At 42.6% G+C, this 25,090-nt stretch overlaps 1 protein-coding gene across 1 annotated transcript in view; it reads left to right on the top strand.

Moving 5' to 3' along the window:
* Nucleotides 1-12,802: 12,802 nt before the first annotated feature.
* The window catches only part of LOC140360481 (gamma-aminobutyric acid receptor subunit beta-2-like), an 80,897-nt gene continuing 68,609 nt past the window's right edge, over nt 12,803-25,090 (top strand). Inside the window, exons 1-3 of the mRNA XM_072445689.1 lie at nt 12,803-13,100; nt 13,232-13,332; nt 13,805-13,872. Coding sequence (XP_072301790.1) covers nt 13,018-13,100; nt 13,232-13,332; nt 13,805-13,872 — 252 coding nt within the window. The 5' untranslated portion in view covers nt 12,803-13,017. The remainder of the gene's footprint in view (nt 13,101-13,231; nt 13,333-13,804; nt 13,873-25,090) is intronic.

Genomic DNA, 25,090 nt, shown 5'->3' with positions numbered 1-25,090 from the left:
AGACAACAATTGAAAACAAATGCTCTTATTAGATAAGCCGTGTCGTGGGTCACTAAACTCAAATGAACAGCGGTGCGTCTTTCTCATTAATGCGCACTTCACACACCCAGCAACGGCAGCGATGAAAAAGCAATTCAGGGCAAATGTGCAGATCATGTAGAAGACAATATGGTCAGTGTGTAATTATCACGCTACCACAATGCAAAGTGCTATTTGAATTGTGCCCTATACGTCTTTACTGCAGTGGTTGAAATGGTTTGGTTGACATAAGGGCTCCTTCGTCCGAACATTTAATAAAGGTTGCTCAATTATTCCCATAAAACAATTACCGAACAGAAATGGCTGTTGAAACGACTTGAACTTGGATTGTTGAAATTGCTTCGAGTACCATATATGCCCCGAGTACAGCGCTGGAATGAGTCAGCAGAGGCAATTTTCTTTAAGTACACAGTGAAAGTACATTAAGAGCTTTTCAATTAGACTCAAGACCTGCAGCCCACACAATGTAAAACTTTAATCAATAACTTCAAGTCTACATCAGTTTAAAACAAATTAGTACACAAATCAAGCATGTAGGTAAATTGTTAATCTATACATAGAAGTGGGGAAAAAATGACACAATATTACTTGAATGTATATTTTTCTATCTATACTGCTTTGCCAAAAATGTTTCACTGTATGACATTCAAATCTACCATTTGTGTTTTTATTGCTCAAAAACTGAAAAACAGACCCTCCACAGATCTGATCTGAAAGTTGATCTGGTGGTGCTACCCTCAACATGGAGACAGATTTTAATGCCATACTGTGGATTTTTTTTTTTTTCACAAAGTAGCGACATCATCATTGAGACAAGCTAGTACCAAACAATCCTCAAGAAAAGTGACTTAACAATAATAAAAACACAAAAAGAATAAACCCCCACCAGTTGCCAAGAGCTACTCTGTCCATGGTAGCCGGTAGTTAAAGAAGAGAGGAATGAGAGAAGGATTACTGCTCCACCTGCCTCCACCAAGGACTCATCAGCAGCTGCACCACCGCCTCCACCAAAGGACTCATCAGCAGCCGCTCCATCACCACCACCACCATCACCACCAAAGGATTCAGCAGCAGCAGCACCACAACAATCTTCACCGCGGCCAGAGCAGGAGTCATTAAACTTATTTTCCACAAGGTCCTCATCAAAGGCCTTGGGACCCCTCTGTGACAGGCCCGACAGCATCCCTGTCATCGCTCCTGCCCTGAGAGCAGCCCTGGGTCAACATCTAATCCCACTACAGATTCCTCACTCTCCTTCCCATCTCCACTCTCACCCAGGGGCTTTCCCAGCCATCTTGAATACCTGATCAAATCAGGCCTTGAGATGGTTCCACTCACGCCTAAGATCAAGAGTTCTGATGTCAACACTGATGAACTCTTCCCCGCACAAACCTGTGTCCCCCGACTCCTGCTACACCAACAAAAGCCCTCCCACCCATCCCCCCTCGCCTTTCACCTGGTATCTCCCGTAGATATGATGCACTGGGCCTCAGCGTTGCCGGGACTTATAGTCATGTTAAAAATCAAACCAACCCGGGGCCCTGTGTAAAAACAGCCTCCCCAAGTGCTATTTTTGTAGTAACAACACACAGATGGGAAAGCAAATGCGAGTCAGGCTGCCCAGTTGGAGAAATTTGTTTCATATTCCCTCTGAAAAAATAATGCCCAGTCCCACTGAAGCTAGTCTGAAACTTGCTGTGCTAAATGTCAGATCCTATGTAACAAATCACTCTCAATTAATAATTTTATTTCTTCTTATAATCTTGATTTTATGTTTTTAACTGAAACATGGCTTGGCAAATACACAGGAAATTTTGAAAAATCTAATAGAATCTGTTCCACCTAACTTTAAATTTGAATCTGAAACATGAGAAAATAAAAAGGGTGGAGGTGTCAGTTTTTAGAGATGAAATAATTACCCGCAGGTTGTCTTTTGGGGTGTTTTCATCATTTGAGTATGTATCCTTTAAAATGGAGCTAAAACGGTCTCCATCCATTCTCTTCATTGTTTTATACAAGCCTCCCCAGCACTGCCAAAGTTTTATTGATGATTTTACTGTGATGCTTTCAGTCGTATGCACAGACTTTGATGGTTTGGTCATTACAGGTGATTTCAATGTGTATGTTGATTTGTGACAGAAACGCTAAAGAGCTTGATGCTGTCCTTGAAACCTTCAGTCTTACTCAGCATGTGAGAGGCTCCACCCACAGCAGAGGGCTGTACATGAACATGTACAACCTCATTTTAGAACTAGGGAAGAATATTATTCTGAAATAATTGGAATCTCCAACAACAACTCCCATGTCCTTTTTGTTACAGTAAACAGATTAACAAACCCTCCAGCTAAGCTGCCGTTAGAACTCATTTGCAGGTGACGTACCACCACCAGAAAGTAGTGAATACTGTTGCTTTAAGGTACGTGACCTTTACCGACATTCAACTGTTGTCAAAGCCTTTAAATCCCTCGCACTTAAGAATCTTGGAATCTTACTTTATTTATTGCTTGATATGTTGTCAAATCAACCATTCTGGGAAGAATTAGGGTCAGTTTGTTCTCCAAACCCATCCATCCATCCATCTTCTGCCGCTTTATCCGGGGCCGGGTCGCGGGGGCAGCAGTCTGAGCAGGGACTCCCAGACTTCCCTCTCCCCAGACACTTCCTCTAACTCCTCCGGGGGGATCCCGAGGCGTTCCCAGGCCAGCCGAGAGACATAGTCTCTCCAGCGTGTCCTGGGTCTTCCCCGGGGCCTCTTCCCGGTGGGACATGCCTGAAACACCTCCCGAGGGAGGCGCCCAGGAGGCATCCGGAACAGATGCCCGAGCCACCTCAGCTGGCTCCTCTCGACGTGGAGGAGCAGCGGCTCTACTCCGAGCTCCCCCCGTGTGGCCGAGCTCCTCACCTTATCTCTAAGGGAGCGCCCAGCCACACGGCGGAGGAAACTCATTTCGACCGCTTGTATCTGCGATCTTGTTCTTTCGGTCACTACCCAAAGCTCATGACCATAGGTGAGGGTAGGAACGTAGACCGACCGGTAAATAGAGAGCTTTGCCTTTCGGCTCAGCTCCCTCTTTACCACAACGGTCCGATGCAGCGACTGCATCACTGCAGCCGCTGCACCGATCCGCCTGTCGATCTCACGCTCCATCCTTCCCTCACTCGTGAACAAGACCCCGAGATACTTGAACTCCTCCACTTGGGGCAAGGACACCCCACCCACCTGGAGAGGGCAAGCCACCTTTTTCCGGTCGAGAACCATGGCCTCGGATTTGGAGGTGCTGATTCTCATCCCAGCCGCTTCACACTCGGCTGCAAACCGTCCCAGTGCATGTTGCAGGTCCGGGTTTGATGGAGCCATCAGGACAACATCGTCTGCAAACAGCAGAGATGAGATCCTGTGGTCCCCAAACCGGACCCCCTCCGACCCCTGACTGCGCCTAGAAATTCTGTCCATAAAAATTATGAACAGAACCGGTGACACAGGGCAGCCCTGGCGGAGTCCAACATGCACTGGGAACAGGTCTGACTTACTGCCGGCAATGCGAACACAGCTCCTGCTCCGGTCATACAGGGACCGGACAGCCCTGAGCAAAGGGCCCCGGACCCCGTACTCCCGGAGCACCCCCCAAAGGACACCCCGAGGGACACGGTCAAAAGCCTTCTCCAGATCCACAAAGCACATGTGGACTGGTTGGGCAAACTCCCATGAACCCTCGAGCACCCGATGGAGGGTATAGAGCTGGTCCAGTGTTCCACGACCGGGACGAAAACCACTCTGCTCCTCCTGAATCCGAGGTTCGACTATCGGTCGGATTCTCCTCTCCAGTACCTTGGAATAGACCTTACCCGGGAGGCTGAGGAGTGTGATCCCTCTGTAGTTGGAACACACCCTCCGGTCCCCCTTCTTGAACAGAGGGACCACCACCCCGGTCTGCCAGTCCAGAGGCACGGTCCCCGAACGCCACGCGATGTTGCAGAGACGTGTCAACCAAGACAGTCCTACAACATCCAGATACTTTAGGTACTCAGGGCGGATCTCATCCACCCCCGGAGCCCTGCCACCGAGGAGTTTGCGGACAACCTCAGTGACTTCAGCTTGGGTGATGGATGAGCCAGCCTCCGAGTCCCCGGTCTCTACTTCCTCTTCAGAAGACGTGACTGAGGGATTAAGGAGATCCTCAAAGTATTCCTTCCACCGTCCGACGACATCCCCAGTCGAGGTCAGCAGGCCTCCACCCGCACCGTAAACGGTGTTTGTGAGACACTGCTTCCCCTTCCTGAGGCGCCGGACGGTTTGCCAGAATCTCTTTGGTGCCGACCGATAGTCCTCCTCCATGGCCTCCCCGAACTCCTCCCAGGCCCGGGTTTTTGCCTCTGCGACAGCACGAGCCGCGGCTCGCTTGGCCTGCCGATACCCGTCGATGACCTCCGGAGACCTACAAGCCAGAGTGGCCTGATAGGCCTCCTTCTTTAGTCTGACGGCATCCCTTACTTCCGGTGTCCACCACCGGGTTCGGGGGTTGCCGCCACGACAGGCACCGGAGACCTTGCGACCACAGCTCCGAGCAGCCGCATCAACAATGGAGGCGGAGAACATGGTCCACTCGGACTCAATGTCCCCAGCCTCCCCCGGGACATGGGAGAAGCTCTCCCGGAGGTGCGAGTTGAATACCCTACTGACAGAGGGCTCCACTAGACGTTCCCAACAGACCCTCACAATGCGCTTGGGTCTGCCAAGTCTGTCCGGCTTCCTCCTCCGCCAGCGGATCCAACTCACCACCAGGTGGTGATCGGTTGACAACTCTGCCCCTCTCTTCACCCGAGTGTCCAAGACACGCGGCCGGAGGTCTGATGACACGACAACTAAGTCGATCATTGACCTCCGGCCTAGGGTGTCCTGGTGCCACGTGCACTGATGGACACCCTTGTGCTTGAACATGGTGTTCGTTATGGACAATCCGTGGCTAGCACAGAAGTCCAATAACTGAACACCGCTCGGGTTCAGATCGGGGAAGCCGTTCTTCCCGATCACCCCTCTCCAGGTGTCACTGTCATTGCCCACGTGGGCGTTGAAGTCCCCCAGTAGAACAACGGAGTCCCCGGTCGGTGCACTGTCCAGTACCCCTCCCAAGGACTCCAAGAAGGCCGGGTACTCTGCACTGTTGTTCGGCCCGTAGGCCGCCACAACAGTGAGAGACCTGTCCCCCACCCGAAGGCGGAGGGACGCGACCCTCTCGTTCACCGGGGTAAACTCCAACACGTGGCGGCTGAGCTGAGGGGCTATCAGCAAGCCCACACCAGCCCGCCGCCTCTCCCCGCGGGCAACACCAGAGAAGTGGAGCGTCCAGCCCCTCTCGAGGAGATGGGTTCCAGAGCCCAAACTGTGCGTGGAGGTGAGGCCGACTATATCTAGTCGGTATCGCTCAACCTCCCGCACAAGCTCAGGCTCTTTCCCCCCCAGCGAGGTGACATTCCATGTCCCCAGAGTTAGTCTCTGTGTCCGGAGATCTGGTCGCCGAGGCCCCTGCCGTCGACTGCCGCCCAGATCTCTCTGCACCGGCCCCTTATGGATCCTCCTGCGGGTGGTGGGCCCACGGGAGGGCGGCCCCACGTCGCTCTTTCGGGCTGTGCCCGGCCGGGCCCCGTGGGGTAAGACCCGGCCACCAGGCGCTCGCCATGGAGCACCCATCCCAGGCCTGGCTCCAGGATGGGGCCCCGGTGACGCCGATCCGGGCGACGTGAACTGCCTTGATTGTGTCGTCGTCATAAGAGGCTTCTGAACCGATCTTTGTCTGACCCGTCACCTAGGACCTGTTTGCCTTGGGAGACCCTACCAGGGGCATGAAGCCCCCGACAACATAGCTCCCGGGATCATTCGGGCACTCAAACCCCTCCACCACGTTAAGGTGTCGGTTCAAGGAGGAGTTCTCCAAACCCACAAATACAAAATACCCTAATACATACAATATATAATACATAATATATGGATTCTGCCAAGTCCCTAAACCTAATTTTTAGTGAATTTATCTTCACCTTTTTTTAAAAGAGAATTGTCAAAACCCAACAAAGCTCAATCTAGTGTCAATCAAACTATCCCTCCAGAAACCAGCTTTACACATTCATATATTCAACAAAGAAAACCTAGGCGGAATTTAAAATCAGATTTCCTCTGTGCAGAGATTGCTTGTACTTGTACTAATTAAAATAAACTAGACAGAATACAAAGTTTCAGCTTCACAAAGAGTCCAGTCAATTCAGGATTCAGGAACATCTTCCGTTTGAAATGGGGGGAAAATAGGCCCTCAGCGTTTTTGTACTTGAAACCACAACAGTCCTAATCAACTATCAAACAATACAATACAATAATAAAACATTTCATCCGAATAACACCTCTGCCTTAGTCTACTGCCGGCTTAAATTGAGTTGAAAATGACTCTCGCTAATGATAATCGATCAAGTCGACAATGTAATTTCTCTTCACTTGTTTGGGTTTGTCAGACTTTAGTCCCATTATCCCGGTGCTCACCTTGTCAGCGCTCAGACAGCCGTCATTTAACTGCTTGTGAATGCGCCGTACTCCCACTGGGTTAAAGCGCTAATCAGCTCCTCCACTGCTGTAATTGTCATCGACACAAAGAGGAAAGGTGTCATTGTTGAAAGAGGAAATTAATGATTTTTAAAACATTCAGATGAGCTGAAAAACAAAATAGTATCTATGAATTAAAACATGGTGGTATTGTATTTGGTTATGTTTTGCTTTGTTTTTATTGGTGGACTGTAAATACATGTATAACTTTATGACACAGGCTGTTGAGTTCCATTGTTTCTCTTATTGTAGTATGCTGACATTGCTTCCATGAGCAAGGCACTGGGGTCCCATTACCTCCTACATGGTGGAATGTCTCATCTAGAGGACAAATGTTGAATATTCAAACAAATACCATAATATGAATATAGTCCTCAGCGCAGTTACACATTCACACACTGTTAACACAATGTCCCTGGTCTCCTGGTTGACCTTGTCTTCTATATTCAGTCCCGTTTAAGAGGTCTTCTCCTGGTTTAGACCTCGTTTACTGATTGGGATTTTGTCCAGATTTAGATGTGTTTTAGTGGTGGATCTGGTTATCTGGTAATATACAATATCAAATATCTACATGCACATTGATAATGACCAATCTATTAAATCCCTGATTCAACATTGTCACGTTGAAATACAACTTCCTGAATAACAAGTTAATGTGATATAAACAACCAGATAAGATCAGATAGTACAACACCAGAAGCAACTTAAAAATGCCATCAAAATCAAGTAGACATAAGAGTAAAAATATAAGGCTATTATGTAAAATAAGTGGCTCAGTTATGTACGGTGCAGCATATGGACGGATAAGCAATTAACCAATCATCCATTAAACCATATATATATATATATATATATATATATATATATATATATATATATATATATATATATATTTTATAATTGCATTTAATCATCATTGCCTTTGACCAATTTAATTTATTGTTTATCCTTCTCATTCCCAATATTCTCTTCCATTCCAGCAACCTCAGTGATCAATGACCCACCTGGATTCATAACAGTAGTCATAATTATAATAATAATAATAAACCACCACTCTCACACACCACATTCATAAAAGCTGTGGAGAAGTGGTCCCAGCGGTCTACCATCCAAGTCGAACCAGTTAATCCACTCTATCCAAGTTGTTTCTTTATACTTAATGCCTTTTGAGAGTGAAAATAATCTGCTTTTAACTTCCCCTGTTGCAAAAGGGTTCTCCAACAAACTGAGCCACATTTTTGGACATATTTGAGGTGCCATGTTGGACGGCTCACAGCGCTGGACGGATTTCACAGACCGGATCGGCTGGAGACTTTACCTGCTGAGACCAGACCAGGTGTAACTCCACAGTCGAGTTAATTAAGAACTGAAGCATAATCCACGAGCAGCAGCAACAGCACCACCACCCGCTGGGACAGACTCAAATGTGTAAGAAAATAAAGCTGATTGGAGTGGTTTTGTAGGACTGCCAATGTTTGTTCAGGTTTTTAGGGGACTTAGAAGTTAAATCTATGTTGTCCCCTGCGTTCGTCAAGATAAAGTTGGAGGCATTTTGAAAACAAATACAACTGAAAGGGTTTTGGGTTTTTTTTAACAGGGAAAACAACAACTTTGAAATCTAAACTAGAGTCAAGTTTATAATTACTAAGTTTTGAAATAGGAAAGAAATATTTACTAATAATTGAACCATTTGTACATACATTTGAATAAAATACCTAAACAGTTTTAAAAAACAGGATAATTTGTGACAGTAGAGGTTAGTGTAGTGTAGGAGTTGAAGTAAGGTTAATGTCAGTAGAAGTACCTGTCATTGGTAATTATTAAGAGTAAAGAATGGTGAAGTTATATAGCAATAAATGCAATGAGATGTTGCAGCAAAACCAATAATAATCAATAGTTGGACGAGTATTTTGCAGTGTAACCACCCTGCCTCATATACTTTAACTTATTTGTTGAGCAAATTTAGCATTTCCACGTGAGTAATTTCATTGGTTACGATTGATTCAAACTCTTCCATTATGTGTACTTCACCCAATGCATGTCTTATGAAGAGTTTTAGTTGTTTTTGAATGACCTTAAAAGAACAACGTTTGCTCAAAGTTTTCCTGGTGTAGCACTTTATCCCAATATTTGACATTTTCCATCATGTTTATTGCTAAAACAAGAGCGAATGCCAAAGCAGATGATAGACTCCTGTTCGTGCTATCTGTGTACTCAGCCCCACTCTCCTCTCCAATACACAAACAGAGAGAGAGAGACAGAAAGAGAGACAGAATGTGAGAGAGAGAAGACAGGAAAGGGAGAGAGACGGCCATAACTCCATCAACATAAAACATTTCCATTATCGCGCCAAACAAACCCCGCACAGATGCTTTTACTTCCGCAGAGGACAACCTGTTTTGTGCACAAGTCGAAATGAATGATGTCTCAAAGAAAAGCAAGTCATTATTTCCATCTCTGAGCAGAAATGCATAAAGACAGAGCTGGAGTAGAAAAGAAGAGAGAGAAAAAGCCTTTTGGGGAGGTTAAACAATGCAGGAAACCAGACATTAAGAACAATATGTCTAATAGAAAACAGACAGAGATTATATGGAAGTAATTTAGGTCTGATTGGAAAAGCATTTTATGTATTAGCCAAATGCATAATGTATGCTCTGAAAGCTACAGTATAACCTCAGAGATAAGGCCAATATTCATTTGAGTCATGCATAAGAACGAGTTTTGTTTCCAGAAATGTACGTGGAGTGTAAAACATTTTAAGCAATGGTAGACTCTAGTTCAACACAAAGTTAAGTTCTGTCTATTTATTGTGTTAGACTCCTAAAATGTGATAGCAAACTTTAAAATGCTTATTGAAGCAATTGTAGGATAACATTTAAATATCTTGATCCTGGTAAACTTAACTGATGTCAAAAACATAGTACCAATAAATTACAATACTACTACCCTACTATTTGTATTATTTGATTTGAGTCATGACCGTACATAGACTCGAATGTATTGCTCATAGTATTTCCGACTTGACCACTGGAACACAGACATTCTGAGAAAACAACTCTCTAAGGTCCGAGTTCTGAACTCCCAAGGATAAATGTTAGCACTGTTAGTACTATTACACCTGCAACAACCAACAACAACAACAATAATAATACTATACTGCTGTTTCTACTATTGCTGCTAAAAAATAGACCCCTCCATTGTTTTTAAACAGAACATCTGCATTCCATAGGCTGGTACCATTGTAACAAGGTTAAAAGGTCATGAACGTAGATTTTGCATACTATGTTTCCTTTCAAATCCAGAGTTTACAGGAGCTCAACCTGCCCACTCCAAGATAACATTCAAACCACGTTGCATTGAAATTACATTATTTATTACAGTGCATTTTCAGCAGGGATTTGGCTGTTGCGCGGGTTTGGCAGGAGAGAAGCTGTCCGTGGTGCTGATCCTCCCTGCTCCTTTGAAGTGGAGGCCTCCAGCAGGAAAACACCAGATTGACATTACTCTAACAGCGGGTCACCGGGTCCACCACACCCTTCTCAAACCCTGACACATCAATGGGACGTCCCTCCGTCTTCCCCAACTGGCTCGTGTTCCATCCATGCCTTACTAAGACAAATATATATCACTAGTAAGAACATGAAATTCCTATGTTGTAAATCCGGCAAATCACTTTTCACACATTTGCATATTAATTTCAATGTTTATTACTGAATGTTCAGGCAGACCCAACTGAATATATTTATTTAATCCAGGTATAGGCTTGAAAAATGCACATATTGCAATAGTGAAATATACACACTCCGCACATAAAGGGGGAATTTAGGAATTTATTTGTAAAAATAGATATCTATAATAAAAACAAATAATTTAAAAAAGCAAAACTGCGGCTTGAAATACATGTTGACAGCGGAATCCATTTTTGTATAGTAAGAATATAAAATCACGCCTGCTTAATCAAGTCCAATCAACTGTACTTCACTGAGACAACCGAGAGAATAATGAGAAAAAATAAAGTATCTGCTGCAAATTAACTCTTAAATCTATATGATACTATAATATTAAATGGACTATAAAAAAATCATCTTGCAATGTTAGAATATTGTACTTTTTCAAAATGCATGCGACCGTACATAAATAAATCACACTAACTTAGACATGCTGTTTCTGAATACCATTGTTAATAACAGCGCCTCCCTCAGGTCAAAGGCAGTCAATAATTCAGTGGCTGCAGCATGTCATCATTTTTTACACGCGAGGACGTCTCACTATACTTTTATACTGTGCAGAGATCAAATATAGCCGGTTATTTTTGCCACTTCTCCCTAGTTAGATTGCGTTCCTCCTCTCAGTTGACAGCTGGTAGGTCTCCCACATCCCGGCACCCCGCCTTTGCACCGCCTTTGCGCCGCCTTTGCGCCCACTGTATCCGTGACTCGTGTCCGGGTGTTACACAGTGGAGCGCGTCCTCTGCCCACCGGTGCGTGCACATAGCGCCAAAGGGACGCCGCTGTGAGGGGGAGAGAGTGTGGGCTCTGCACCGGCTCTGCTCCTTGCGCACACGAGGCTACCGCTTTTAACCCCGCGGCGCTTCACACGAGCGCGCGCGCCCTCTCTCCAAAGCGCCCGGCCACGCTCCTCACTCGTTGTTTATTCGTCAGACGCCCGGATGAGTGAGTGGGGATCGATGCGTGAGTTGTTGGAGCTGCACAGAACAAGCGCGGCACCCATTACAGGGGAAAATAGCATGGGCATTTAAGTGAGGAGTATTAATAGGCGCAAAGATGGGCTGAGACGTTTCGAATGCCCTTTGGAAAGCCAGAACTATAGAAACCTGTCTGTTTGTTCTTCACTAAACGTTCAGTTGATTGCCCCTGAGGTTGTTTCATTTTGAAGCTGTATATGTTTGAAAGAAACTAAGTGGTTCTTTTTTTTTATGTGACCCTGATGAGACAGACGTGAAAAAATATACTCAACAAACTATAATTAAGACGTCTCTTTTACAAAAGTTATAATGTGTAAGGATGCGTTCATACTTGGTTTCATACTATGTGAAGAGTGAACACACCAGGCACAGTCCAAATGAGACGCTGCACTAGTACCAGATTTTGTCTCAGTAAGAAGCCAACTCTGTTCTCAATTACGCGCCTGTTTTACGCACAAGCTTTTTCCGTGCGTGAGATGGTTTATAATCATATGATCTCTGAAAACTGCATATATTCGCGAAAAGTAAGTTGGTATGTGAAAAAGATGAGTGAAAAAGAATACTTCACAAACTATAAGGCACACTTGTTAGAGCGGTCTATAGGCAAAGCCCAAGGGGTTCGCAGTACCGCAAAAGTTTTACGCACACGCTTTCCGTGCACCTTATGATGGTTTATTCACAAGCACATCATCCATCAGCTTTGTTACATGCTATTTTGACCAATACGTTACATCAATTGTTCAATACCCGTATCGTTATGGTAGATATTCAAAACAGGTCCCGAGTTGCAGACTTATCATCTATTACCAAAGCTTTAAAGCGGGTACATAACATAAGCTTCAGGTGCAAGTATGAAACAAAATCCACTCCCAATTAAGCACGTGTTTTACGCACAAGCGGATGTTTATCATAAGTATATAGTGATATCATCCAATTGAAACCTATACATTTGTCCAAGAACGTGAGTCGTTGTCTGTGATTGTGACCCGCATAGGATGAAAGTGAAAAATCTTACTCGACTTTAAAAATATATGTATATAATTGTCTTTTTATCTAAGTTTTAAGAGGTGTCTAAAGGTAAAGTAGACCCCACGTTGCACTTGTTTCATCTTCGTGCCCGTATGGAGCCAGGTCCACGCGCAATTACGCACGAGCGATGGTTTATTCATAAACGCGATCGTATCATCCCATCAGCTTTTTGAACATATCATTTTGATGTTCCTCGTCCAAACCCATTATCATCAGACTGCGCTGGTTCATAAGAGGGAGTTTCCACGTTAAGTGCCTTGCTCAATGACGAAAGGCTGCCTGAAGTGTCCAAAGAACCAGAAAACCCCACCCACGCCTCCCCGTCCACCCCGGGGGGAATCGGACCATTGACTTCCACCTTACTACGAGTACATTCTGTGGCTTTTCCCTCTGCACGGGAGACCTCTTTCTGCCCATCCCGCGTGCAACTTGCATCCGTCGGTCGCTGGGTCCTATCCCTCGCCGTGTGCGTCTCCCACGGCAGCGGCCAGAGCAGGCAGCGGCAGTAGCGGCGCTGGCGGCTCGCTGGCTGCTTCTCCTGCTTCATGTTGTGGTCGGGAACACGCATGCGCCCGACATTGGAATTACTGCGCTGGCAAGAGTAAGTTGGACCTCGCGCGTCTTCGGGAAAAAGAAATAAGGGACCAAAAGCGAAAGTATGGCGCTTTTGAGACTACGGAGGATGCGGTGCTTTGTCGTGTGGTCCTTCGCGTTCGTTGTGGCCGCCGTGTGCGCGCAAAGGTAAGAGTATCACGGGTCCCAACCGGCTCCAATCATATGTATACCTTTATTATAGTATAGACGCTGCAGGGTAATTAAACTAAAGTTGGGGGGGGACTGCTCGATTTAACTATTATTGTCTTGTCCCGTAGTCCCGGAGGTGTCCATAACCCGAGCAACATGACTTTGGTGAAGGAAACAGTGGATAGACTGCTGAAAGGTTACGATATACGATTGAGACCCGATTTTGGAGGTAAATGAACGCATGGTTATCACATCCCGCGCCTTGTCAGCCCGTGTGGCAGAGCCGCGGTTCACAGAGACAATCGCCCAGGACCCGGGTCTGTGTTCGGCTTCTGCCCCGCGTGCCATTTTCAGGACGCAGGGGTGACAAATCCAATCAAACCAACATGTAAATTGCACTCTGTAGTAATATGTGAAAGTGCCGTGGAAGGATACGGCGCTCTAAAACCCACTTGGCTCTTCAGAATAAATTGAAAAGCAGCGACATGTCCGGGCTGTTTTAGATCAATCATGTCAACAACTTTTTTTTTTTTTTAATTGGTCCTCTTGAGCTTTTTAATACGTGGAATGAGCACGTTTCACTGCCACAATTTGCTGACAAGTGCACGAGATACAAGTTGGATGTGACTGAGACGAATGCAGCGTCCAATCACGACTCAATTAACGCGCTTTTTAATTGTGTGACGCGTGTTGTTTTTTAGGTGCCCCGGTTGGCGTGGGGATGAATATTGACATTGCCAGCATAGACATGGTTTCTGAAGTCAACATGGTAAGTAGGCCGTTCTCTCAAAAGCGGTCCAATAATCCCGTGTCTCCCCAAACTAACGGGGAAACCCCTGCTAATGCAACTTATATAACTGCCTCTGTTCCCTCTCCCTCGCCCCTGCCCGCGTGGCTCTGGGTGCTCAGACGCCGATAATCGTTTTAGGTGAAGGCAGTGCACACCGATTGTCCCTCGAGTCCCTTTTATTGATTGACAGATGATGATTTATGCTTTGTTTTGTTGTTTTTAGCGCTGCGTTAAAAAAAAAAAAAAAAAAAAAAAACTGATTCATTTCAGAACACGCGCAGATTTCCAATCAATAGTTTTCTTTAAGACAATTCTATCCATACATTCAACATTTACGTATTGCATAGTCTCCCGCTGGCCTACATTGCGTTGCTGAACTCGTAATACCCGTAACGATGTTTCTCATTACAACGCGAGTTAATTAGACGTGGCTTGCACTGGGCTGTCATCACCGCGCTCAACTTGTGTGTGCCGTGGCGTGGATGTGGAGCAAGTGCAAGTTTTGCTTCATACAAGTGCGCCTCCTAGTGTCTGCGATCGGGAACTGCAGGCCGGTGCGTGTAAAGCGGCTGTCAGAGGAGTGACCACGTGTCCATCTCCTGGTTGTCCTTCTCAGACATTTTAGTGCCACTGGTGTGACCGGTGGGCCATATTTTCACTGTGTTGGGAAGTAGCAGTACACAAGTAAAAGTACTGGACTTAAAATCAAATGTATGATAAGCCATAAACTCAAATTGATTTCGGTAACTGTACTTCACTGAATTAACTTTTATGGCGGATGCTTTTTACTTTCCACTACATTTCTTAACATCACAAAAAGTACTTTTCTTTACGGTTTGAGACCACCTGAGTTTTAGTTTAATGTCCCAATTTTGAGCAGACAAAAATTAACAAATAATTAAAAAAAACTGTAGCAAATTGGTCGATATTATATATATTTAATCTAAATAACTTCTTTTTGAGCTGTAATAGTTTTCAAAATCTGTCTGAGATACTTAAGAAGTACTTCAATACTTTTTCTGCTCCTGTATCTAGACTGAAAAACAAAATCGTACTTTTTTCCAACACTGGTCAATGATAGAAAACAGGATGATGTAAATGTTCCTTCTAAAAATATAATCTTTTTGGGTTATAAAATGATGATACTTATTCTAAAAAGGCCCATTGCAAATCATACAGTTTTAACGCAGTTTCTAAGATTCTAAATATATCATGTCCGTCCCACCGTGTCCAACAACTTTGTCCCACTTTTACTGATTGAAATTGTGGTAAAAGTGGGCGATGTGATGGAATACATGTGAGAAATCTAGGTTTATAGATATCAGAAATAGGAGATCCATCAAAAATGGCATGATATCGGGATTGTTCTTGGATATTTGCAAAATTAGAATATCGAATATATTGACTATAATTCAAAGCAGGGTATGAAGTGGTATTTCTGCCCTTTTATAGTTAATATCACGGTCCGTTCATGTTTTATGCTGGATTGAACCTCAACCGAGACATTTTAGCACATTCCCCGCATTCCCCTAACCAATCAAGGTAATGTAAAGAAAATAGATCATATATAGAGATAATGAAAATAATCAATAAAATGCAGTTTTGTCAATATCACTTACCCCTAATAGATCATAATTGCTATAACATATTATACATTTCAGTTTTTATGAACCGTAACATCAATAGAGCATAATTAATGTAAACATTTCCAAATAGTGTTGATTTTATACAATATTCTAGGTTCATTGGAATTTTTATTTACTATTCATGTAACACCAATGAAAAAGGAGGATTTTCCCAATAAGTGGTGGTCACCCTAAGTGTTGATGAAAATGTATTATCAGTATATAATTAGCATCTTTCCTGAACATATTTTGGACCTTTAGTGTTGTTTAGAGTTGTATTTCTTGCGGGTGTTGTTAATGTTGTGCTATGAATCATGCTAATGTCAGAAAATCATTATGTGGAAGTATATTTTTGGCAGCGGCCCCTAAATGTTCATTTTGCAAGCTTGGAGTTTGTAGATGCAAGTTGTAACGCTTTTCGGCAGGTGTTTTCAGGCATAATATTTGACAATTCACTTTTTATGCACTGAAAAGCAATTATAAAAGCTTCTCACTTATCGGTTTTGCATGATATTGACGTTCGTTGTTTAAGTTTTCCCTTGATTATGCGGGTGATCATGGGAATGGGCATCGTGGTGGGTGTAAAATGTACATTATTGGCAAGTCCCTTTGATATGTTTGCCAGTTATAAAGAAGTTCATGCAGATTACAATTCTGGAGCTTGGCATTCTTGACATTGTTAGTTAGTTATTGACTCTTGTGCAGTTATTGGCAGCTGTTTGATTAAAAAAAAGAGTATTTACTGCAGAATGTCTGGTACAGGAGTATTGGCTATTGAGTGTTTTTTCTGCCTATTGAAGTTCTAAATAAGGAATTAATTATGCACATTTTGGGATGGGCCGATATGGATCTTTTTTTAGCTGATACCGATATCCTACATTTGACTTTCTGCAGTTCTCCATAACCGATATTTGCAGACGCCAATGTTTAAATTTTAAAACCTTTCACTTGAAATCACATAAAAAATCCTTTGCTGCGTCAAAACATACAGCCATATTTTTAGCCTGATTGTTCTACTATTCCCATTTTCTGTCCGTAAAGAAAATACATCCGAACCACTACATCACCCATCCCTATACGTTGTTCTTAACAGTAAAATCACTGCGTCATATACTTAAGGTTAAAAAAAAGTGCCTGAACACATGGCCGTTGTCCAAATGTTACTGCTGCTGTATATTTCTCTCAATTTTGCATGTATTGTGTGGTTGAATATTACGTAGCTTACCAATTTTTACTTCATATTATCATAGTAGAAAAAGCTTCAGTTGTAGTCATCTGGACTCAGTTCATATTATCATACCGTATTTTCCAGACTGTAAGTCACACCTTTTTTCATGGTTTCGGGCCGAGGTGCGACTTATACTTATATTTATACTTACATACTTATACTTACTACTTACGTACTCCGGAGCAACTTATATGTGATATTATTTGTTATTTTCACACTTGCAACCGCATTTCATTCTCCAGTGCGACTTATTTATGTTTTTTTTCTTCTGTATTCTGCATTTTTTGGCTGGTGCGACTTATAGTCCGGAAAATACGGTAGTTTAATTTTGTTCAGTTCCTTTGCCGACAGATGATTGGCTGTGGACCTCTCGATTACAATGCATACAATTGAATGAATCGCAGTTATCAACTTACATGTATTTAATTGCACAGCCCGACCAACAAGTAATGACTGTATTTATCCAATTGTCTTTAATCATCTAATCGCTTGCACAAAGCCAGCACACAGCGAAATATTACCAGCAAGTACAGACTGTCCCAAAGTTTGCATATTTAGTCGCAGCAGCTCCATCCAAAGCTTCTCATGGGGATTGTAGGCTGCACACGCACATGCCCACCCACACGCATGTGCCAAACCAAAAGAGACCAAAAAAAAAGGACAAAACATTCTCTTTCTCTTTTGAAAACCCACCAAGCCATCAGCACCGCGGCGTTCTTTGATCATCCCCAGCCTTTTGTCAGCGCCGGCCCACGGAACGGGGCTCTAATGCGGGCGGACGGTCATTACCACCTGACCCGTCTCCGGCTCCGAAAGCGCCGAGAGACCGCGCGTAATGCTCGGCCATCTTTTATCCTGGCCGACCGCCCCTTCCCTCCGTAAATGTGACCACTTTTCAGGAGAGCAGCTGGGGTTACAAGCACTTTCATTTGTCCCATTTCCTCTGCCCCATCTGGCTCTCTGGCAGAGTATGACTGAACAACCACGCGCACTTTCTTTGTAACCGAGACGTGTGCCCGACCGTGCTCTATTAGCCGTCACATCGGGCACATTGGGACATCTAAGCTTTGATCTGTGTTACAGTATTTTACGATCCACCGCCGCGGTGCGACGTTAGAGGCAGAGAGATGGAAGTGATAACGCAGAGTATGAACTGTGGGTTTGGGAATGGGCCATTAGAAAAAGAAGGAACATAACAGAGATCTGTGTGGAGCGTCTTTGTTCACACTGCGTAACCGATGGCACCGAAATAAAGCCTACTTTTGACATTAAGAGACGCTGCAGACTTCAGATGTACTCTGTTGAACTGAGAACGAGTTTGGAAAGAACACAAAGTACTCATCTGAACTTTTGAGATGCCAGAGCTGAGGACTTATATAAGGAGTCAGAACTTTAAGCCATGATCATGAGGGCCTATTTTTCCTAAAACGTCTGACTAAAAATCCCCAATTCAAGCTGAGGCTGTTCCTGAACCATTTGGAGTACAGATAAATGGCTGGACTCTTTGTGATGCTTCTGATATCCCAGTTACTCTAATTGTAAGTACTCACAAGCTCCACACAGAGGAATGTCAGATTTCAAATCCCGGCTAGATTCTTGGGTAAATAAAGGAGAAGTAAAGCTGCTTCTGGCAGACGGACTGAGCATTTGGGTTTTCAAATCCCATTCCAAAACTAAAGCCAATATCACAAAAGAATAGATGTAGAGACTTTCATAAAAGTGAAAATAAAAGGACTTATTTTTTTTTTCATTTATGGGTTTGGAGTTCCAACTGCTCCTGATTCATCCTGGAATGATTTATTTGTCTGGAATAAGTGAGTTGTAGCTTGTTCCCTTTTATCCGGTGGTGGAACCTGAACACAGAAAGAACCATGTCATTCATGATGTCACAAATATGACAGTTATGACAGTCTGACTCCTGCTGATCTGCATGGGGATGTTGTTACTTTACCTGGAATCTTCCATAGTATGGCATTAAATGTATCTATCTCCAAGGAGACAAGCAGGTGACAGTAGCAGCAGTTACAGTTCAGATCTGTGGCGAGGCAATGATGCGTGTCAATAGATCTTCTGTTTGAGCTGCACAGTATTAGGCCCATGCACTGCATTACTATTGTGATTAGTCATTTATAAATTTAAAAAAAAATATATATATTTCTGTGAAATCCCTTTTTTTGTCCAGGTGTGTTCTATCGTTCCATTGGTCAATCCTTTTCTACGACTGTTGTTCATGTTTTTAACACGCCACAATGAAAAGTCCAATTTTATATAATAAAAAGTAAGATGCACACATATCCACACATATATAAATACATACAAATATAAATAATAATTTTACTTACATTTGATTTAAGTGCAAGAATAGGAAAATGCTATAACAGCCCAAACTCTGTTGTGTTTTCATCAAATCAATATTTGCTCTAAAACAATTGACTGTGTGCTCTGTAGCATGTGTCACCATTGTCCTTGGTTTTCTTACGAGTCACGTCGCCTCCACCACATACGATCCCTGCCCACGGCCCTGGCCAGTGTAGATTACATGACCATGAAAGGTCAGTGCTCCTGTAGGCAGAAGCCAAATGTCCCGCGCCCTGAAGGAGCAACGGAGATGGGATATGATGGTAGAAAACCTGGGGTCATGTATTTCACCTCAGCTTATGACAGGACGAGAGAGGACGAGAGACAAAGGAAGAGGGAGAGAGAGCGAAAGGCATGTGTGACAACTTAACACAAGCAGCCGGTTAGCTACAGCGTGTGTTATGAGGCCTGTGAGGGTCCTCTCGGGGTGAGTCAGAGGCTGGACAATATGATGCTGCCTGAATACCAATGCCACCATACAGATACAACATACAGGAACACTGCGGTAGTGGAACTCTTTCTTCTTGTTTCTGGACTGGTCTTTCTGTAAGTTCACATTTGTTCATATCAGTTTCTCGTGTATAATTTAGTCTTTGATTTGCTCACACTTCATATGGTTTGTTGGTCAAAGGTGCTTGAGCCAGGAACTCGGGCCTGTCGAGAAATGTACTGCACCGTGGCCTGCGGGGTACGTGGAAGACCGAGAAATATAATGATAGAAAACTCAGTCGTTCTCACATTTTCTTTCACTTTAAGTTTTTTAGAGGAATGCAGTGCAGTATACTGTATAAACAAAGACAATCTATACCTGAGCCTTTTGAGCGTTTTGTAGGTTACTTTCCAGGCACTAAATGGCCACTTGACTTGTTTTGTTTACACTTGGATTTACTTGGTGGGAACAAGTAATATATCTTTATCATTAGACGAGGCGTTCAGTGCTGATGTTATCTATAAACATATAGTAACCCTCATCACAACTCGTTCGTCCATTAGAATTATTTCACAAGAGTGTTTAGGCTGGTACCAACACATCCACCATCCATAAAAAACACACAGAATAATAATAACTAGTATGTGAACAGGCATCTGAGCTAGTTTAGATTTCTGAAGTTGGGCGCTTCTTGTAAGAATATAGTGACCACTGAACATTGTCTGTGACGTGTTTCTGATGACGAGACCGGATAAATGACATAAACTTCCTGAAATAAACATTAAACTTACTTTATTGTGGGGACCGGCTTATGCAGTAATTTGTATGTGAAGGAACGTTAGAGTTGACGTAACGCAGTTAAAGACGAACGCGCCTATTGGCCAAGTGACTGTGCAAAGATAGATAATTTTGTATATGAAATCTGCGGGATCCATAAATAAAACAAAATGAAATAAAATGGAATGAAATAAAATGAAATAAAATGAAAATAAAATGAAAATAAAATGAAAATAAATGAAAATAAATAAAATACATAAAATACATAAAATACATAAAATAATCAAAACATTCAAGTACAGGCATCAAAAACTCCCCCGGTAGAACTTAGAAAACCTGTACTTAAGTGAAAGTAGTGTTAAATCATGCATCAAATCCAGCCGTAATGAAAAATACAAAGTGCTCGATGGATTCTTCTTTCCTCTTCCTGGTGATCCTTTCCCATCAGCGTTCCCACTTTTCCCATTGAAGCACAAATATTTGTTTCTGCTTGAGAGTCCACAGCACTGCAGTCCTAAGCCAACAGTTTCATCGGGGGAAGAAACACTCCTATCCGAGGATTAGCTCAACTTAATATCCCACTGCAAAAAGTGAAAGTATCGTCAGCGATGCACAGAAAGGTCAGGAGGAGCTTAGTTGCCCTCTCCCGGCGTTTGCTGTTGAGTGTTTTGTCACCCTCTGTACTTTTTAAAGCAATTCGGAGCCTCTCTTTTGCAAAGTGTCGCTGTGGAATTGAAAAAGGACCTTGCAATGGCTTGGAAGCATAGGATTTTCAGCATTTAAGCTTCTACTGATGGCAAGATGAGTCGAGGAATCACATGTGCTGCTCTCTTCCATCAGGGGCGGCCATAGAGAATCAGTTGTGCAGTATTTTGGCAGATTTTGATGCTGTTGTGATGCTTTTCCTATCGATGTTATTGTGACTGGAGAGGGAAATATGCAATAAGTAATGGCACGCAAAATTGACACAAATCCATTATCAAGTGTTATTTTTACAATCAAGTTCAAGTATTGTACTAAAAACTGTTGAATTAAGATTTGGAAGATGACACTACAGGTGACTCCTTGTGATTTATTCTGTTCATTTTGTCTATATCGTATTAGAATGTGTCTTAAATATTGTGCTTGGGCAGGGCTTGAACCGACAACCCTCTGGTTTTAGGAAAATGCCCAAATCCCTCCTAATGCCACTCAGATTGATGGAAAGATACTGTTATAACAGAATATAATTGGACATGACTTTAAAAAAAAAAGAGAAACATCTCACATCTGTAACATTCAAACATTGAACATTAACATTGTTCATTTATTTCATCTTTGGAAAAATGGTGTTTGTAATTGAACTGTACATTGGATGCGCAGTCATCTTTCTTTCCCTGATGGAAAGTGTGGCGTAAATGCATCACGGCAGCGTTGAAAAGTGGTGTATACATTATGCAGCTGTAATGCAATATAATGGGCGTGGGCTGACAGATCTTATTGCTCTGCCACATGATAATACAAAGTAAAGACAAAAGGAGAAAGCACTTTGGTTCTGTTGCATAATCTCTGACTCCACATAAAGTCTTAATGATCTGCCTTTCTCCATAAGGACACTTTTCTATTGAACATGCAGGTTTAGGTGGACGGCTAAGTGATGATTTATTGGCATTAGATAATGTTATTCAATCAATATTGCTTGAATAAATAATTACATTGTTTACAACCTCAGCATTAAAGAAGACATATTGGGCTTTTTTCAAGGTATATAAAACTATAAACGACATAGATCATTATTTTGCGCAGAAGTTTTTGTACACTGCAATATTGATCTAAAATGGCTTATTGAGAAAGTCGGGCTATTGAGCGCTCCTGAATAAAAGCTGCAGGAGAGCTATTTACACAGAAAGATGGTACACGGTAGTTACGCACGAGTCGGGGCAGGTTAGAAAATGCGAACCGCGTATATCGCACATGTGTTTTTGCCTTTAGCCGTGTCTAAATCTAGTTCCCCATTAGACTCATTTCTCAGTGAATATGAGTTTCAATTGTAATAAAACACGCAGCATTTTGAAGCTTAACAAACAGAGTACACGTCTGTCTGTCCTTGATTTCTCTGTGTACGCTGATTTACCTGCGTCGGTCTTCCTCCACATCTGGCTCTGTTCTCGTACTTCCATTAAAAGTCTTCTTCTACTGTGTGTCAAACTCTTGTCTTTCCTGCTAGAGCGCCCCTAGAGGCCATTAGCCCGCACACATCTATAAATTAGCTGCATCGTTGTATATGCCGCAGGGTTCAAAGCGTGTGAAAAAAGTGGCGGCATATAGCTCGAATTTGACGGTAGTAAACAAAGATTGCAGTGGAGCTAAATGTTTTACTTTTTATTGTATTTACTTTGCTACGTGACATTTTTAACCCTACTTGTATTACCTAAACAGATGCGTTTGACTAAAGTAAGTACAGAGAAAAAAATGGCAAGGGAAAACTGTTATATAAAGTGCATAAACTTTAACTTGAATCCCCCTTAAATATCATAGCATTGAAATAATATGTACATGTGGCCCTGCTCTAATGTGTTGCAATGAAATGAGCACTTTATTATATTTTTTAGACTTTCAAAACATGGATTGACTAACATTTTATTTGGAGACCCACCTTCTTTTCTTTGTTTAAATTACTGCACCACCGGCGAGCAGTCCTAAGACATTTTTCAAAACTCTTCCTAACTAATCTTAACTAACCCTTTGACTTTTTTTTTTACCGCTTATCACCCCATAACTATAATGACAAAAATTCACCAACTGTTGTAAAACTACACTTGTATGTAGAAGGATGCAACAAGTATCCAAGTAACAGGTAGATGCGCTCGATACACTGTACGAATGCAATGACTGAGGAGATAAAATGCATTGTTTTGAGTGATGCCAAGGAGAACTTTAGATGGAGATAATCTGCAGAAATAAATGCTATTACTTGTACACAATGTTGCAAAGACTCACACCTGACTCACTCATCCCGGTGGTTGCATGGTAACTGCAAACTGTTAAGACAACGTGATAAGACACTGCCAAGAAAAGGAATGGTGCTAATTGCCATGTGTAAGTGTTCTTATTGTGAATGAGCTGTCAAACTGTAAAAGTAATCTTCACACATTTCTCAAACTATAATAAGAGAAATATAATGGGAAACGACCGCAGTCCCAGTCACATTCACAGCTCTAAATAGCTGACAAGTATGACTTAATTTAGTCTGAAAAGTTGTAAAATGATGGCTATTACAAGGTGCAGTCCTTTTTCTGGCCAACCGCTTGTTCCCATCAGAAAAGTTACATAATAAACATTTACTAAGTACTAAAAATCATCATTCATTGAGCTTCCTGATTAATTACATTCATTCATTCATTTCATTCATTCATATTCTGAAATACATATGGTTTAGCGGTTCAGATTTTACATTATGTGACTGCTTTTAAACTAAATGTTGGTTGTATTTCAAAAATCACAAATCTTGCAGAAACACAGCAATTTAAATGAGTGTTTACAAATCGTTCAGCCCTAATTTCATTCATGACACGTACAGCCTTTCATACTACCTTTACTTTAGTACCATGTTTTTTCACCGCAAACAAGGTTCCGAGTAGATCAGTTTAACCTAAAATGGCCATTGTCAAGGAATGCAAGAGAGACTGGTTCGCTTTGGGAGTATGTAACCATTTTTGGGTTAGTTAATGGTTTTGAATTTGGTTGGTCTTGTCATTCCACACATGAAATAATATCTCATCTTTGTTGTCATTTGTGAAATTGAGATTAGCGAGGCAGAAGCCTCAGCACCATTGGATCTCTTTGAAAGTGTCCCAGCTTTGTTGGCTTGACAATACAAAGCCTCTGTCTTTTAGTTTGACTGGCCGCCTGGCTCGAGCAAAATCATTTGTACAAAACTTTTTTTTGCAAAAGCAATTTTAAGTGAGCAAAAACAAAGTCCCTTAATCCCTGTGCGTATAGGCCGAACAAGGATGTACACAGGGAATACTTAGACTGTGAAATTGTACAGTAGACATTCACGAATCCTAATCCGCCGCTCTAGTTGTGTGGGGTCCAAACTTGTGCGTTAGCCTAGCCCCTGGCAAAATCTTATGTAATACCCACCACAAGAATGAACTTAGGTTGGGTCAAAGCATTTCACTTGATAGGAAGAGAGAGTGGGCTTTTGTGAGAGGTAAATCCAGCCTCCAACGCCAACACTATTGATTTATTTGTGCTGCAGCAAGATACAAGATGCATTAAGCAAACCTTGAAGACAAGCTGGAGCAATACCAGAGAGAACACTATCTGCACTAATTATATTTGAATTTTGGGCTGAATACTGGCTGAATACATTAGGGCTTCCAGTAGGTCTAGGTTGTATCAAGATAGAGGGAGTATGGCGGTTTATGTTAATCAAGCAGTACATTGAGCATGTTTTTTTTTTACTAGAAAATACCCTGTAACTTTTTGAAATGAGGGTTGGAGTGATGCCACATTTACATTGCTTTGCATGGTTGCTTCAATGTAGCTTCATAGCCTTTTTGCCAAAGTTATGTCAGTGTTTGGAGAAGTAAGTAAAACTTTATTTATAGAGCAACTTTCACAGATAGAAATCACAAAGGGCTTTACAGAGGACAATAAAAGCAACAAGAAAAAGAACAATAAAGAGCAGAGACTTAGAGCCATCAGTCAACCAAAAGCTAAATAAAAGTATCATTAGCTATAGTTTGCCATACGAAGGGCCATGGGCAGGAAATGTCATAATTTGGGGGCAAC

Source organism: Eucyclogobius newberryi, unplaced genomic scaffold, assembly GCF_026437365.1.
Source record: "Eucyclogobius newberryi isolate DKJ021-1_F unplaced genomic scaffold, fEucNew1.0.hap1 SCAF_15, whole genome shotgun sequence".
Taxonomy (NCBI): Eukaryota; Metazoa; Chordata; class Actinopteri; order Gobiiformes; family Gobiidae; genus Eucyclogobius; species Eucyclogobius newberryi.
The sequence above is the reverse complement of the archived record's forward strand: the minus strand, read 5'-3'. Positions and strand labels throughout refer to the sequence as shown.